Here is a 15,113-nt window from a genome sequence, read left to right as displayed (position 1 = left end):
ATTAGACTGATAATAAGAAAAAAAAATTGCATAATGTAATCAGATTGACCACCACAATGCTCATCATCGGCTGACCATACCTTTGGTGCACACCGAAGACCCCTGCCGTGCTCCGCCATGCCCGTACTCGAATTCCTTTCACTGATTTAGTGTAGCATCTACCATAAATGATTGTTCGGTATGAAAAAAGTGTAGTAAACTCGTTCTAGGACTGGCAAGAGTGGGGAGCGGCAAGGGTTTGTTCGGCATACGAAGGGTATGGAAATATGGAGAGAGGATGAGAAATGTTTCGGAGGTCACGCACGTTGGTGGCAACCGATCAACGAAACAGAGAGATTAAGAAGGGTTTCGGGAAGAGTAGGGCAAAAAATGGAGGACGAAGAACACGGACATCTCCTTCGAATTCAACGAAGGAGATGTAAATTAATTTCAAGACGGAAAGAGAAGAGATCGGTAAAAGGGAAGTAATCAGAGAAAAAAAGGGAAGATAATGAGGGGAAAACGTCAGGAAAATCGCGAGAAGAAGTACGGCATCAGATCGGAAAATGGTAGGGTTAGGAGACGCGTACGACAGGTAAGGAAGTAGAGAAGATAGGTTAAAAGGGGGATTAGGATAACCCTAATCCCCTTTCAACAAAATACTTGGGCCAAACAAGGTTTGGCCCAAAATATTTTTCCTTTTCCCTCTAAACCCGAGGCCCAAACACACCCTTAGTCTTCTTTCTATCAATGAACTAACTATTATGTATATATAAGGAGTAAAAATAGATGTAGAAAAGGATTGCGTGGTGAAGTGAAGCTTGCCAATGGATAAAAGATGTGTATTGTGTTTAGTGGCAAGAGCAAGAAGGAACGAATCAAGTTATTCTCGGATGTTGTTGATGAAAAGGACATCACAGTAGTCCAAACACGAGATGATGAGTCCCGACGTAGGGAATGATTCTCGATCTTGGCAAAAGAATTGTTTGAGACTAATATTTGTTTACGCAATATGACATGAAATGATGATGTTTATGAAATGTATTCAAAAATAGGTTTTCTTAAAACTTCCTCACTAATCATTTTATTTACATTTTAAGTTTTTACTCTCCAGATAATCAGACGTTAAGGTCAAAGTAAGGAAAGATTGAGATGCTGCTAGGCGAAGAGAAGCTACTAAGCATTTTGTTTAAGCTTAGGTGTTATTTTATTGTATCTTAGAAAATGTTGTAGAATGCATGGTTAAAGGCTAATAAAAGGATGATTGATTCCTCCTATTATGTTGTGTTGAATTACATTACATAGCTTAAAGTATGAATTTCAGGTTAAGTGTGAAGCTATCAGGCAATTAAGCAAAGCTTTAAAACTGAAGTGAGCAATATTCTAGCATTTCACTTTAGAGACGTCAGAATTGTTCTAAGTCGCGTCGTGCACCACATGGCAAGTTAGGACGCGTGCGGGGTGAAGCATAACAAGTCTAGTCATCACAACTGTAACTGGTAGATGGCTGTCGTGTCAAAGCACTCATGGATCGAGTCAACATATGAGGACCAAAATCATGGAGCCGATCAACGAGTTAAGGTTTTTTATGAACAATTTTCTTTCTTACTTCTTTTTTTCATTAGTCTAAAATCTATCATAAGCTCATACTTGTAACAATATGAGCCTGTTATTTCAAAATTTGGTGCTTGTCTAGCCAACGAAATTCTTCATGAAGCCATGTGAACAAGCACCATTTGACGAGTATACCAGCTTGGTTTTAGAAACAGTAGATCTATCACAAAAATCCATATCAACTACACAGAATCAGTTAAAGCTCGAACATTGCTATCATCTTTTGTTTGGTCAATAGTTGCACTCACAACTGCTTTTTTAATCTCTTAAGAAAATGCCATTCATATTCAAAAATTTAATTCCATATCAACTTTTAGTAAATTTAAGTTTTCTTCAAAGATAGTAGAATTTTTTCAAATCCGAAACAACATTTCTCCAAATCTTTGCTCTTGATTCCAACTCAGTACACGTGTTTATGACAGCGATATAGTTTTAGTGTTGTCTACGTACAATACAAAGAGCCAAAGGTTTTGTGGGAGCTTCGAAAGAGATGGGAATAGAGAACTTTGCAAATAATTCATCATCATCTAAGCCAAGAAGTGGTATTTTATAATGACCCAACTAGGATTGCCCCAATTAAATAATATATATAATCTGACATCTTATACTAAAGTAAATATATTTGAATCTATTTCAAATATTTTAATTTCCCTAACATATAACTTCTAATCCAAATTTATACACATCATTTCCCCTTAATTTTTAAGCTAAGAAGTCTAAAAAACAGTTCAAGTCTAAACATCGTAGATTACAACTACCTCAAGCCTCAAGCGTCTTATGTCAGATCTTAAATACCAATAATAGGGACTAAAACTAAAACCAATTTTAAAGTAGAAAAAATAAAACAAATCATTACGTTTAAAAATTGAACCACCAAATGACTTGAAACTAGAAAATCTGAGCACTGCTTATTTACAATGATTACAGAAGACAAGCCATCAAAATCAGTTCAAATTCACCAGTCTAATATACGTCTATTACACATTGCATTAAAAATTCAAAACATCCAGTCAACATTCAACCCACATTATTCTAAAAAGACATGAAAAATCCTACTAGTTACACCCATTGACCAGAATGAGAAAGCCGCAGCAGTACCTCCAAAATCCAAATCAATACATAATCATAAATATTACATTTACATTGGAAAGATGGAAGGTGTTTTGAGCTTCTTCCTCCCCCATGGACATTGACAACCCAACACAAAAAGAGACCCCTGCAATCAAGTTGGTGGAAAAAAGACAGCATCATATTTCTTATGTACAAAAATGCAACTGAAGCTGACTCACATGGTTTGATATTCAGGAGACAGGGAAAGGCCCCGAAAATGAACCGAACCAAACATTATTACGTAGAAGTATTTGTTTCGTCTTAAAAACACAGAACAGTATTTTCTGCTAACCCACATTTTCATTTCCAAGTCCAAACAATTCCATTAACATATTCATTCCTCACTCTATTCATGAGCTCAGAAAGCCTTCACCGGTTCCACTCCCCCCCCCCCCCCCCCAAGCAGCCTGCAGCTAGCTTCTCGTCCTCCGAATCTGCAGTACTTCCAAGTGAAAATATAACAACACCTCGTTCCGGATTTCACTCCATTGGCGGTCAAAAGAGCAGCCAACCCCTGCATACAATACCTATCGATAAAACCTTACCGCTATATAAACCATTCCTTTCTTCCACCACTTCATCCCCCGTGGTGAATATTCCACATTTTCTTTCTCCTCTGCCAATGACTATACACGACATAGGATACATCTCCATCAGCAGTCTGATCCCACGATGGACGATTGGTCCTCCGTGTGGTTGGCAATCATATCGGAATCTGGCTTGCTAAGCTTTGCTTCTCCACCCAGTGGGAGTTTTATTTTGGGCGAAAGTCTCTTCACTTCTTCTGTTGTGTAAATGAATATCTTCCTTACCATGCTGCAGAACTCACTGCGATCATTTAGAAAAGAAACAAATAAATCCAGGTCTCATACATCCACCAAAATCTCTCATACATCCAGCAAAAACATTCAACTTAATGGAAACTGCACGTGATTAAGATGTCCATCAGAAGAGAGAACATTCGATTTAAGCAACTACAGTTATTAACTTGAGGATGAAAGCAAGATCAATCATGATAGCATTTGATCAGTTCCGATATGTATTAATATCGGACAGGAAAAATGATTGTGTTCAAATGTACTTACTTCCAAGGATCATCTCCAACCATCATCATATCATCTTCATCATCGGTGTAAACAACCTGCCATTTCTTTAGAGAGCCACAAAGCTCCCCCTCTATGTCAAACATCTCTTCCAGTTTCCTAAGTAGATCATCATATTGATTGAACCGGGTTAAATCTACAGCCCTCCCAACAGCAATTCCTTGCATGTGAACCTGAAAAGATATGCAAGTAAAGTTTTTACAAATTTATACATAAATTACTGTTTTTTGTCAAAATTGCACTAGAGCAATTAGAAGAGAGGGAAAAGTGATGAAAAACCAACGTATTGAAATACCTTTGTGCAGCTGCGGATTTGTCTGCTTTGAGACTCTAATGGGGAAATCAAGCATGATTTATCAGCATCACAGCTTATGGAGGGAATATCTGATCGGTGAATGTTTGATGGTTCAGAATGCTGCTCAAACTCAGAGTCTACAGGTGAAACCAGCCTATCCTCACCGACCATTTTAGGTGTTGAAACTGGAGACGCTTCATCCACATTAGAATTTCCAAGAAGCTGAATCCCAAAGAGCCTGCATCCATTTCTACTGTTCTGTTTCTTTTCAACAGGCTCCCTGTTTGCTCCATGAGATGAAGTGTCCATAATATTTTCCACCCTATTGGTATTACACCAGTAGGTGTTGCTGGACACAGCACCATTCGCATTAAAACCAAGAGAATTTGAAGCAGCAGTGCTGAACTTTGGTGATGAATATAGGTCCCTTGCGCGCTGTGGCTCAGTATATGAAAAAGCAGAAGATTCAACTGTAGGTTTCCACCCACCTATACATAAAGATAGGTCAGTAACGTTCCATCTAAAATATCGACAGTGATTGTTATTATACAGAAGGGTTCCATTACCAAGTACAGTTGCATCTGGTGAGGATGAAGGCAAAACTGTTGGCCGTGGACGCTTGTTCCTCTGTGTAGGCTGAGAGCTTAGAGGGTTAGAAGCAACAAGCGGCTCCAACTCCCAAGCAGACACCTTATCTGGACGCAAGATAGATGAAGGTTCATCCCATTGCACCTTTATACCAATCAACAATCAGAAGTGAGTTCTTGAATTATAAAATAACGCATTGGTGCAAGTGTAGAGTATATCAACACACACCATGGCATAAAATTGTAAAGAAAATCAGAAGAATAAGTGTAAAAGGTTCCATTATGCAGGGAAGTACAAACACCAACTCAAATTGTTTTTGGGGAAACAAAACTCAGTTGAAGACTAAGTTAAAAGTATTTTAGCACCATTATATTGGGTACAACAGAACCATATATTACATGAAAATGACGATTGAGCATCTACTATCATTGCCAGAATCGTGTCCGAAAAATTCTCAATGATTCAAATACTTTCTTATGCATTTCATATTTATTTTTTAAATAGAGTTAATCTCGAAGTTTGGGAGGATGTATGATGAGAGTTCTAGGTCTCCTCTCCACATATTTCTAAAATACAAATTGAATATTTGATCAATATTCAAAAAATTGGTCCACACCACCAACATGTAATTCTTGTCAGTTATCAGACATCAACTTTCAGAGGTTAGGATGACAAAAATTGCCATATTTGTCAATAACATAAATATCTATAGAAACTATTGCGATAGAAGTACTTAACCAAGTGGACATTTTTCCTGTAAATTGATTATCCTTTTTTTTTATAAAGTTCTTTCTAACTCTGCAAGAACTGAGGTTAGCATTTGCTGCATATTTCATTGAAGGCTCAAGGATTGTCATCGAAAAGTTGCTCTTCCCCAAGCTTATAGTAAAAGGAAGATTCATACACTAAGAACCCACTATATTCTTTAAGTTTTCCATGCTTTATGCACATCATCATGTGATCCGAACAATTCAACACTTTTTTCTCAATTGCAAGGTGCCATGTTGTATATCACCTCACAATTTGGAGTTCCCTTTCGCAGTTCTTTGTGTGATAAGATAAAAATAAAACCATGCTAGCACAACATAAAAATATCCAATATGCCACCATATTATTTTGTTTGCTATTTGCAAATTTCCCAAAAGCAATGTCATTCTGGGTCAGTAGTGAACAAAACAAAGGGGTCCTAGAAGGAGGAAGAATGAGCTTTTTTTTTTTTTTTTTTTTGTCAAAAGCAAGTATGCTTAGAACAACGATATTATTTATCATTGCAACATACTATTATTCAATCTTCGAAGTTCCCAACAAAGAGGGATGAACTCAAATTTAAAGGAGATTAGAAATTTCATCCGGGAAACGAACTTAAACAGAAAAGGTAGTCAGTCAACTGGAAGATGGCTGCCCTTCCCCAGGATTAATTTGGTGATCTTTGACTTGATAACTTCATCTTGCACAACACTTCTCAATGACAAAAACGCCCATTTTAGTTTCCTTCATAATAAAGATTTTATGACATAAGGTATTACTTAAATATGCCATGCATAGCAATCAAGCTGAAGCAAGTCCTCTGTGGCTCAGAGATACTGAAATTCTTGACCGTTTTGTATTCATTGACTGTTCACTCAGAGGATGGAGTTGGTGGTTACTCAAGGATTCAACATCTATCGCACGAGAGTGGAAAACTGGCTGATCAGAACCCTGCATGGTAGTGAGGACTAATGTGGTCCATGGTAGTGAGGACTGCGATTTGGGACTTTCTAACTTTGTTTAGAACGAAACCACACTTTTTGAAGATAAAACTGCCTTTTTTTTTTCTTTTTTTTTTAGTGGCAATAACACCTGCTAACTCGTCCTGACTCAAAACAATCGGAAAAGCCCTCCATTTAGTTTTCTGGAGGGGCTCTCTTCCCCCTACCCTTAGGCTCTGTCTTTGTTGGCTCTTTTTGCTGTATCCTTTGTTTCTTATCAAAAAATAATAGTAATAGTAAATAAAACAAAATAAGCAAGCTCTTAGAATCCCCTTTTTTTTCTCGAAACAAGAAACTTCCGTTGAAATAATGAAAAACATTAACGCTCCAAAGATACAAAGCTTCTCCCAAGAAATAAATGGACAAATAATGAATACAAAGGGAATAGGTAACAACTCAAGTAAAGATAAATTCTCCACGAAGAAGCAAAAGATAATCCAAACAGAACACCAAAATAAAAGCCAAGAAAGAAGAGCTCTGAGCAAAAGGTTATTTGTTCCCTTTAAATTCTTTAAAACCTGAGGCACTAACAAATTAGTGAAAAACAAGGAAAAGATTCTTGAATTCAAGAGAGTCAATAGTCCAAAAAATTCACACCATCAGCAATCAGCAATCAGCAATTAGGAAATGAGAGGAAAAAGGATGGAAAAGAAAATTTGTCATGTATCCATTTTCCTTCCTTTTGCAATCAACTCACAATCATCCACAATGATGAGAAGAAAAGAGAGAGAAAGACAGTAATCTCTTTTCTAATGTCATACTCACGAAGCTGAAAGTTAACTGATAAGATTCCTACAGATAGCTAGCCTTTTGTGGTCATCCATAAAAATCTCCCCAACTCCAGCTCAATCCGAAGAATTTTTTAATGGAGGGCAGGTTCCGGAAAAACATCCACTCAACCAAAATATACACCTTATCAAGCTAAAACACATACTTTTTTTTTTAAAACCATTGACCATCTCATAAATGCTTGTCTATGTTCAAACATGCATCTTAACATAAGATATTGAAATCATAGAACGCGGGCGTGCTTCATCAATGCACATCATATCATGTTTTTAGACTGACCTCTGGAAAAACATGTGAAGCATTATTATAGAATGACAAGCTAACCTTTAAAGATCGCCACTCAGAATTTGCCCACCCAGGTGACGCATTATCTCCAAGACCGACAATTGTTCCGCTAAAACTGTCAAGAATATAACAAAAATTAATATATAATCAGTGAAAGCAAAAACAAGCTGGGGAAGCTTGACATGTTACCACTTACCTTCTTTCAGGCACTTCCTCGCCCTCAAACCTCATCTTGAACCTCATCCCAACAGAGAGCTTATGGTTTTGAGCTTCAAGGTACTTGTTCAGACTGACAAGAAATGTAGACCTGCTTGTTCTGTCATAAGGAAGAATATTTAACAATTTGCTAGTAGCAAGAGATAAATCACAAACCAATGGCAAAAATGAACAGCTGACTTACAGTGTCAAGATACAAAAGCCAATTACCAATAACAATAAGATTATTTTACTTGGAGAAAGAAAATGCCTCACGTATCACAGGGCAAAAAAGAAAAACAACGTAGAGATGACAAACCTTGGCTTGTAAAAGACAGAAAAAAGTGTTCCAGTTGAAATAGCATGAGAAGCAGTGGCTAAAACTCCAAGATGCATACTGTGACTTGATATAACAGAAGATGGCATATTGTTTAGCTGTCTCATGAGTCTTCTCACGCCAACACGCAGCTCTCCATTTTCACCTCTGTGAAGTAAATACACATATAACCAAAGAGACCATGTACTTGTTCATTAATATATATCCCACTAAGAAAAATAGACATTCTCTTCAATGGCATACCACAAAATTACCTTAAAAAGATAAAAGCATCTCCAGCTACTAGCTTTTTGGAACTAACAAAGACGCTCCACCCAGTTGTTAGCAAATGACGCCTCGGTTGACCTGCAACTTTGTGTATTAATATCATATTCAAGAGTGCTTGTAAATGTGTGTGAAAGAGGGGGAATCCATTCACGCCATATCATATAAATTAAAATGATACAAAATGAACATGCAGTATATTACATGAGACTTTACCAGCAACACTATAAACCCATATAATTTTTCCCCACAAGCACTAATCTCCATTGAGGCCTACCCATCCTAATATCATCTTTAGGAGACATCAAGAAGCAGGGAGATCAATTTCCCCCATCTATGGCACCTGCAGCTTGAACTCAAGGACATGAGTTACCCAATAGGCCAATACAAAGTACTTAACCAAGGTCCAAGGGAACTAAAACCCATATAGAGTTGATCATGTCGAGAACAAATACTAAAATGGAGGACATGGAGAAACTCTTCTTGCCCAACAAAAAAATGTGTAGCTGTGTACATGTTTGATTTACATGTCTGTGTTTATGTGTAAATGCATCTCTAAAAGATTGTAATTTGCCAGGACAGCAAACATCTATAGCTCTTCACATGGCTGTTACTCGTTCAACTTTATAAATCATACCTCGGAAAATGTGCCTAAAATGCCATTGACTCCCATGTAAATCAGTAGCAACCAATTCTTGCCACGGTGGCTGCTGAGACATATCCTGGAAGAGAAGACAAAAAACTATATAACACGGAAGAGACAGAAAATGGATACCAGCTTGCAAGATCATTTGTATGTTCTAACCAGAGGTGGTAGACAGTCATCCGCATGCCTCCTAAGAACAGAGAAACCACCATGAGTGCTAGTGTCAGAAGCGGTAAGCGTCTTGCAAAAAGAGTGGACATTACATCTTGTAGGCTCAGGAAGGGGAGGATCTGGGCTTGTTACTTCATTTTGCTGCTTATGAAAAAGTATAGGCAAAAAAGAAGTTAGAGATATCAACAAAGTAACTATTAAAAAAAGGAAAGGGATTGAGCCCCACAAGCAGTTTAAGACTGTAATGCAAGATTTAAAAATGCTTGGCTGTAATGCCCACCATATAGGTGAGTTAGGGCTGCTGCCTACTAAACTCTAATACTTTACAGAGTGAAAGTGTACAGAACTAACATTGCTTTCTGGTAATAGAGTTATCTGAGCATAAACTTCATCGGTGTCAGATTCCGCCTAACATTCAAAGCAGTAGTCATTAGACATGATACAATGAGCAGAGAAACGTCATTTAATTAGCCCACGATATGGGATATGGGAAGGACAGCAAAAATATACTACCACACAATTAAAATTAGTGTGATAAAACTCACCCGAAGAACCACATTCACAACTTTGCAAAGTATTTTTGATGGAAGGTTGAATGAAGGCATTTGTTGCTCCAATCCTTGATGCATTGAGGCTTCCAGCTACACACATAAGATAAAGCAAAATCTGAATTTCTAACAATTTCACCATCGATATTTTCTAAACAAGAAACACTTCTCATTGATAGTGTGAAAAAAACAATTACGTGGTACAAGAAATCTATAGAATCGTTCAGACATGAATTCCAATAATTAAATTTTGAACGGAGTACAATTACAAAGTTCAACACTCAACGTTAATATAAAGAAGAGAAAAGTTACTCTAGAGATCAATAATAACATAATAAATCTTCTAGCAAAGAGAGTAGTTATTGGATATCGGCTTAATCATTCCCCAACATATAAGACAATTCCATTAGCATAGGAAAATATTATAAATTAGTAAAGAAAACTCATTTCAAAGTTAATAAAAATATACATTATAAATTAATCAAGAAAACTAAATGTTAAAAAAATATTAACAAGTTTTTGAAAATATCAACCATTTGTGATCAAACTTTCATACGGTTACTCTTTCAGAATAACCATTACCATCATGCTTTCTTAATTGACTAATATGAAGATTGCACAGTAAACCCATTAGACTTGGGGTTATGCAGCCGCAAAATTCCATTTGGATAAGAAACAATTTCATTGAAGATGTCAACTCAAAACTTCACAGGTTAACATGAAGATGTCAGCTCAATTCCAAAATCTTAATGTTTTCTCCTATACAGTCTAAAAACCAAACACTGAGTGTGCATCACCAAATCAGAAACCTGTTCCATGTGACCCTGAGGAAAGTAGTAAACTCGTTCATCTTGGCGAGGAAGGGTGACAAGTGGACCTGCACAGGCATGCCATAATTCCCTATACAGTGCATCAGAAGAGGGCCCTGGAAATAGAAAAAACAAGGTACACGTTCCATTAGGCAACTGAAGGTTTAATAATTGCCATGACAATTGATAATAGATTGAAAATTTTCAAGACCAGATAGTTGTAACACAAAAAACACAAAATCAGAGTTACCTGATTGGACTTAAATACATTTAAGATAATGTGATCCTATATTCTGGACTAACAAAAACCCAATTTTAAACTACTTCAAATTAAAATAAAAGCAAATACTGTAAGTGTAAATTATCATCTTGATACCATCAGAAATTAGGTGCAGCACACACATTAAAAATCAGTATAAAGTTACCTGATTAAACTTAAATGCATTTAAGAAAATCCTATATTCTGGACTAACATAAATCCCCATTCAAACTGCTTCTTGAAATTAAAATAACAGTCGCATATGCTGTAAAATATCATCTTGGTACCATCTGAAACTAAGTGCACCACACACTTGAAAATTCAACCTGCACCATTATGTGACATTGAAGCCTGTGCTCCACAACTTAGCTCCTTAGCAACCACAGAGCTCAGACTACTCAACCAGAGAGAAGTCTTGTGACCTTGCAAAGCACACACCCCATCAAGACAAATGAAACATGGAAGAGGATCAGGGTCTCAATATGATAACAGTAGTGTTAGCCCAACTTCACCTTCTCACGGACAACTACCACCCATGCAAAAAATCTAAACATTTTCTATTTTCGGCTACCGTGACATAGAGAGAACAAAGGTATTGCAAAGATGGAGAAGCAATCAAGTGAATGTGCCTGTAAGGCATCAATGCTAATCCAACAATCCAGCCTACTACAAACCAATTCAACTACTATCTCCTTATTTCTATCAAGAAGTTATTGAAACCATAGACAGAAGGCGGATATGCTCATGGAAAATAGCCTTCAACTAGGTTTCTCTAGATGCCAAATTAAATAGCATTCGCATCCACCCATTTGGCTAGCTTCATATTTATGTTAATTCATACCAATAAGTTTAATCCTCATAAGAACAACACCATAACTATTGGAGAAAAGAAGCAATTTTCCTGTACTCCATGCTTACATCTGAAATATCTGGAAGATCAATAAAGTACACCTTAACTTGTCATTCACTGGAATAATGAGTATAACAAAGAAGCCAGCCAGGTGATCCATAAGGAATATCCAATCTTAAGTGTTAACACCATCAACTAAAGCTATGATCCCAAAGTTTAAAAACATTCAGAACTTTCCTCATAGAAAACGTTATACTGATAGAAGTACAATGAAGTCTTTGATAAAGGGTTAAGAGAGTTCCACTTCCTTTCCCTAAGTCGTCCCTTTCCTTGTCCCAAAATAAGGTGTTTTTCCAATTTTTTTCATTGCTCAGTAGATCTCAGAAGCTACTTCAGCTTGAATATAAGACATACTTACAGAGACCTTTAGAGTGCTTAATATCCAAGGGATAGACCACCAGCCACCTTTTGAAACTCCATATTTAATTGTATAAATTTCCACAAAAAGGACAGGCATCTTTCTCAAAGGAGAATTTCCCCAGCCAATAAAAGAGAATGATTTTTGCTGCGAAGATCATTGAAGGTCAAACCCAAGAGAATTTTACCTAGTTTCAGAAACCTAAAAAATGGAACTGTCTTCAAGATTATTGCAGAAAGCCAACCTGTCAAGCTTACTCAAGGATTAAAATTTCAGACATTCAGCATAACAAAGAAGGCAAGAGTAGCAGGAAAAATTAGGATGTGTTAATTTTAACAGTAGATTATCCTAAACTGAAAATCCAAGGTTCATTCTTTTAGATCATCAACAACAACAAAACAACAGCGACTAAAAATTAAATAAAATGGACAGAACTTCCAAAATGATAACCACAAACCTGAATGGGGTCCTCCTGAGGGAAGATTAGAAGCAGCTGAAAAGGACATAATAATATCAGAAAGATATTTATGTTCCAATCAACCTGCAAAACCGGTGGTCTATGCGTTAAAAAAGAACATCACAAGTATCAGATTAAATATCTTCCTATCCGCGCAGAACACATGGGATAAACGTGTTTACATACTCCTTTCAAGATATTTATTACCAACCAAGAACAACAGCAAATGGTATCTATGAGATAGGGGCGGCCTTATAGATCAATAAATGCCTCAGACACTTAGCTTAGCCACGCTGTCAGCGAGGTAGCCGCACCTTGTTTTGTACATCTTAAATGAAGCGCCCAAAAGGCAGCCGCTATCTATCTATTAGAACTTTTACCGCAAATCCGATCAAAACAACACGAAATATTCACGATGTCAAAGATAAAATCGAAACCCAACAAAGGGACACGCACATCCATTTCATTTAAAAGAAGAAGAAGAAGAAGAAGAAGAAGAAGAAGAAGTAGATCGTCTCGTGATTCAGCAAAATAGAAGATTACCCAATTGAAATCAACAAAGACTTAAAACAACACATTCACGAGAAGTTCGATCCCCATGTTCCGGATCCAAGAAAAACTACAAAAATCAAAACCCCCAACATGAGTTCAACACTTCCACCTAACCTCAAACACCCAGAAAAAAAAAAACCCAAAGAAGGAACCCCAGAAGTCTATGAACCTGACAATTGAAACAAAAAAACCTACAAAAGGTGGATCTAACGGAGACCCAGTTGGGGAAAAGGGAGAAATAAGAAGCAAAAACATAAAGAAAAGCAGAAAGAAAGAAAGAAAGAAAGAAAGAAAGAAAGAAAGAAAGAAAGAAAGAAAAAGAAAACCCAGAAGAAAAAAAAACAAAAAAAAAAAAAAACACAAACCTGAAGATTAGAAGGGAGCAGTTGAAGAAGTAGAAAGAAATGGAAATGAGAGAGTAGGGTTTTGAGAAAGAAGAAGAAGAATGAAAGAGATGGAAGAAGGGAAGGGAAGGGAAGGGAAGGGAATGGAAGGAGGAAGAAGAAGAAACGATAAGATGGTGTTTGGTCCAAGCCGACAAGGAAATTTCTTTGTTTGTGTGTAAGAGGAAAGAGAAAGAAATGGGAATTTGTTTAATTTATTTATCAAAAGAAAAAAGAGAGAGAGAGAGAGAGAAAAAAAGAAATGGGTCTGTGTCTGAGTGCCCTTCCTTCTTAATTAACACCACAGAAATACATACATACACCATAGAAAAGCAAAAAAGAAAAAAAAAAAAAAGGTTTGGAAAATGAAATGGGAATAAAAGAAGGAGTTGGTTGGTTATATTAATTTTATTTATTTGGAATTTTGGAAAATAAAAAAGAATGATGATTATTGATTATTGATTATTAATTATTAATTAATTAAAAATAAGAGGAAGAAGAAGAAGAAAGGAAGCAGAAGAGGAACAGGAGAGAAGGGAGCGCCCCGAATGGGATACATCAATTCTTTAGTCTTCCTTTACTCTCAACACCACCTTCCGTAATCTCCTCTCCCCCCGACTCTTCTTTTTCTTTTACTCTTTTTCTTTTTCTTTTTTCTTTTTTTTTTTTTTTTATGTTTTCTCTTTCTTTCTCTCTTTCTTTCTCTCTTTCTTTTCCTTCCACACCCTCTTCTTCCTCTTATTTACGCCTTTGTCTTCCTATTTAGACTCTTCTAACACACCATGCCTTGCCAATGAGTATTCTATTCTTTCAACTACCTCCTCTTAATTACTACTCCTTTTTCTCTACTAATTATTTTAGTCTGAATTACAAACTACTTTAGTTTACGTAAAGATTTCAATATAAAATAGTAAGCAATAAATATTTTCAAATAGGCTTTTTTTCTTTTTGCTGGCTTTTCAAATAGTTTTAACTCTTATAATGGAAAGTTCAAACAATGAATGACCTGTACAAACCTACTCCACTCAAGACTAATCGGAGGCTCCTACGTTGCTTAACTTTTTTTTTTTAGCATGACTTAATTGCAATTGATAACACTTTTATGGTTACTAATCAAGTGTGTAACAACTTTTTTGAAAAAAAAATTGCAGATATTGCAAAATAATTCGTGGTAGACTCTATTGTTGATAAACTCCTATTAGAGATAGATTTTATCGTTCACACATTCATATTAATGATATGGTTTATCACTAATAGACAGTGAGAGATAGATTTAAATTTTGTTATACTCTGTAAACTTTTTTTTTATTGTGTTATAGATCTACAAAAACTTTTAGGTCTAATTTGCTATATTTGCAGTGGTATCTTATTTAGAAATTAAAATAAAATAAATAGATAAATTGTAGTGATCATTGTACTTTACTTTCTATTTTGGTTCAATTTAGGTATTGTGCTTTCAAAATTAATGTTCATTCCAAACACTATACTTTCAACCTTATTTCATTTTTGTTTTTGTACCTTTATTTTTCTTTTTCATTTTCGTCCTTTCGTCTTCTTAGAAATGAAAATAAATGGACGTAATTTTGGAACACTAACTAAAACAAACATTTCAAAAGAGTACATATCAATATTTGAACCAAATTTAAAAGTACCATTAAATTAAACAAATAGATAAATGAATGTTGATGAGTAAAAAAATGCTAATAGACAACT

At 36.0% G+C, this 15,113-nt stretch overlaps 1 protein-coding gene across 5 annotated transcripts; it reads right to left on the bottom strand.

Moving 5' to 3' along the window:
- Positions 1 to 2,547: 2,547 nt before the first annotated feature.
- On the bottom strand, positions 2,548 to 13,723 carry LOC103499376 (auxin response factor 1). Of its 5 annotated transcripts, none has more exons than XM_017047083.2 (16): positions 13,383 to 13,723; positions 13,009 to 13,084; positions 12,466 to 12,549; positions 10,482 to 10,597; positions 9,670 to 9,765; positions 9,476 to 9,532; positions 9,113 to 9,265; positions 8,945 to 9,029; positions 8,298 to 8,388; positions 8,026 to 8,190; positions 7,708 to 7,827; positions 7,551 to 7,626; positions 4,668 to 4,833; positions 4,102 to 4,589; positions 3,789 to 3,979; positions 2,548 to 3,531 (listed from the first exon to the last, which is right to left on the bottom strand). In XM_017047083.2, exons 3-16 carry the CDS (start codon positions 12,512 to 12,514, stop codon positions 3,357 to 3,359), a joined length of 2,028 nt encoding a protein of 675 aa, XP_016902572.1. In that variant the 5' UTR covers positions 12,515 to 12,549; positions 13,009 to 13,084; positions 13,383 to 13,723; the 3' UTR covers positions 2,548 to 3,356. The 5 variants fall into 5 exon arrangements, with proteins under 5 accessions (XP_016902572.1, XP_050946814.1, XP_008460595.1 ...); XM_051090857.1 differs by lacking the exon at positions 13,009 to 13,084 and adding an exon at positions 12,677 to 12,838; XM_008462373.3 differs by lacking the exon at positions 13,009 to 13,084.
- Positions 13,724 to 15,113: the final 1,390 nt, after the last annotated feature.

The sequence above is a fragment of the Cucumis melo genome, chromosome 10, assembly GCF_025177605.1.
Source record: "Cucumis melo cultivar AY chromosome 10, USDA_Cmelo_AY_1.0, whole genome shotgun sequence".
NCBI lineage: Eukaryota > Viridiplantae > Streptophyta > Magnoliopsida > Cucurbitales > Cucurbitaceae > Cucumis > Cucumis melo.
The sequence above is the reverse complement of the archived record's forward strand: the minus strand, read 5'-3'. Positions and strand labels throughout refer to the sequence as shown.

Coding starts and splice junctions, on each gene's coding strand:
- LOC103499376 (XM_017047083.2), bottom strand. CDS start 12,514: ATGTCCTTTTCAGCTGCTTCTAATCTTCCCTCAGGAGGACCCCATTCA. Junction 8,389..8,944: donor TTTTAGGCACATTTTCCGAG/GTATGATTTATA, acceptor ACAAAGTTGCAG/GTCAACCGAGGCGTCATTTG. Junction 7,828..8,025: donor TCTGTCTTTTACAAGCCAAG/GTTTGTCATCTC, acceptor TCCTTATGACAG/AACAAGCAGGTCTACATTTC.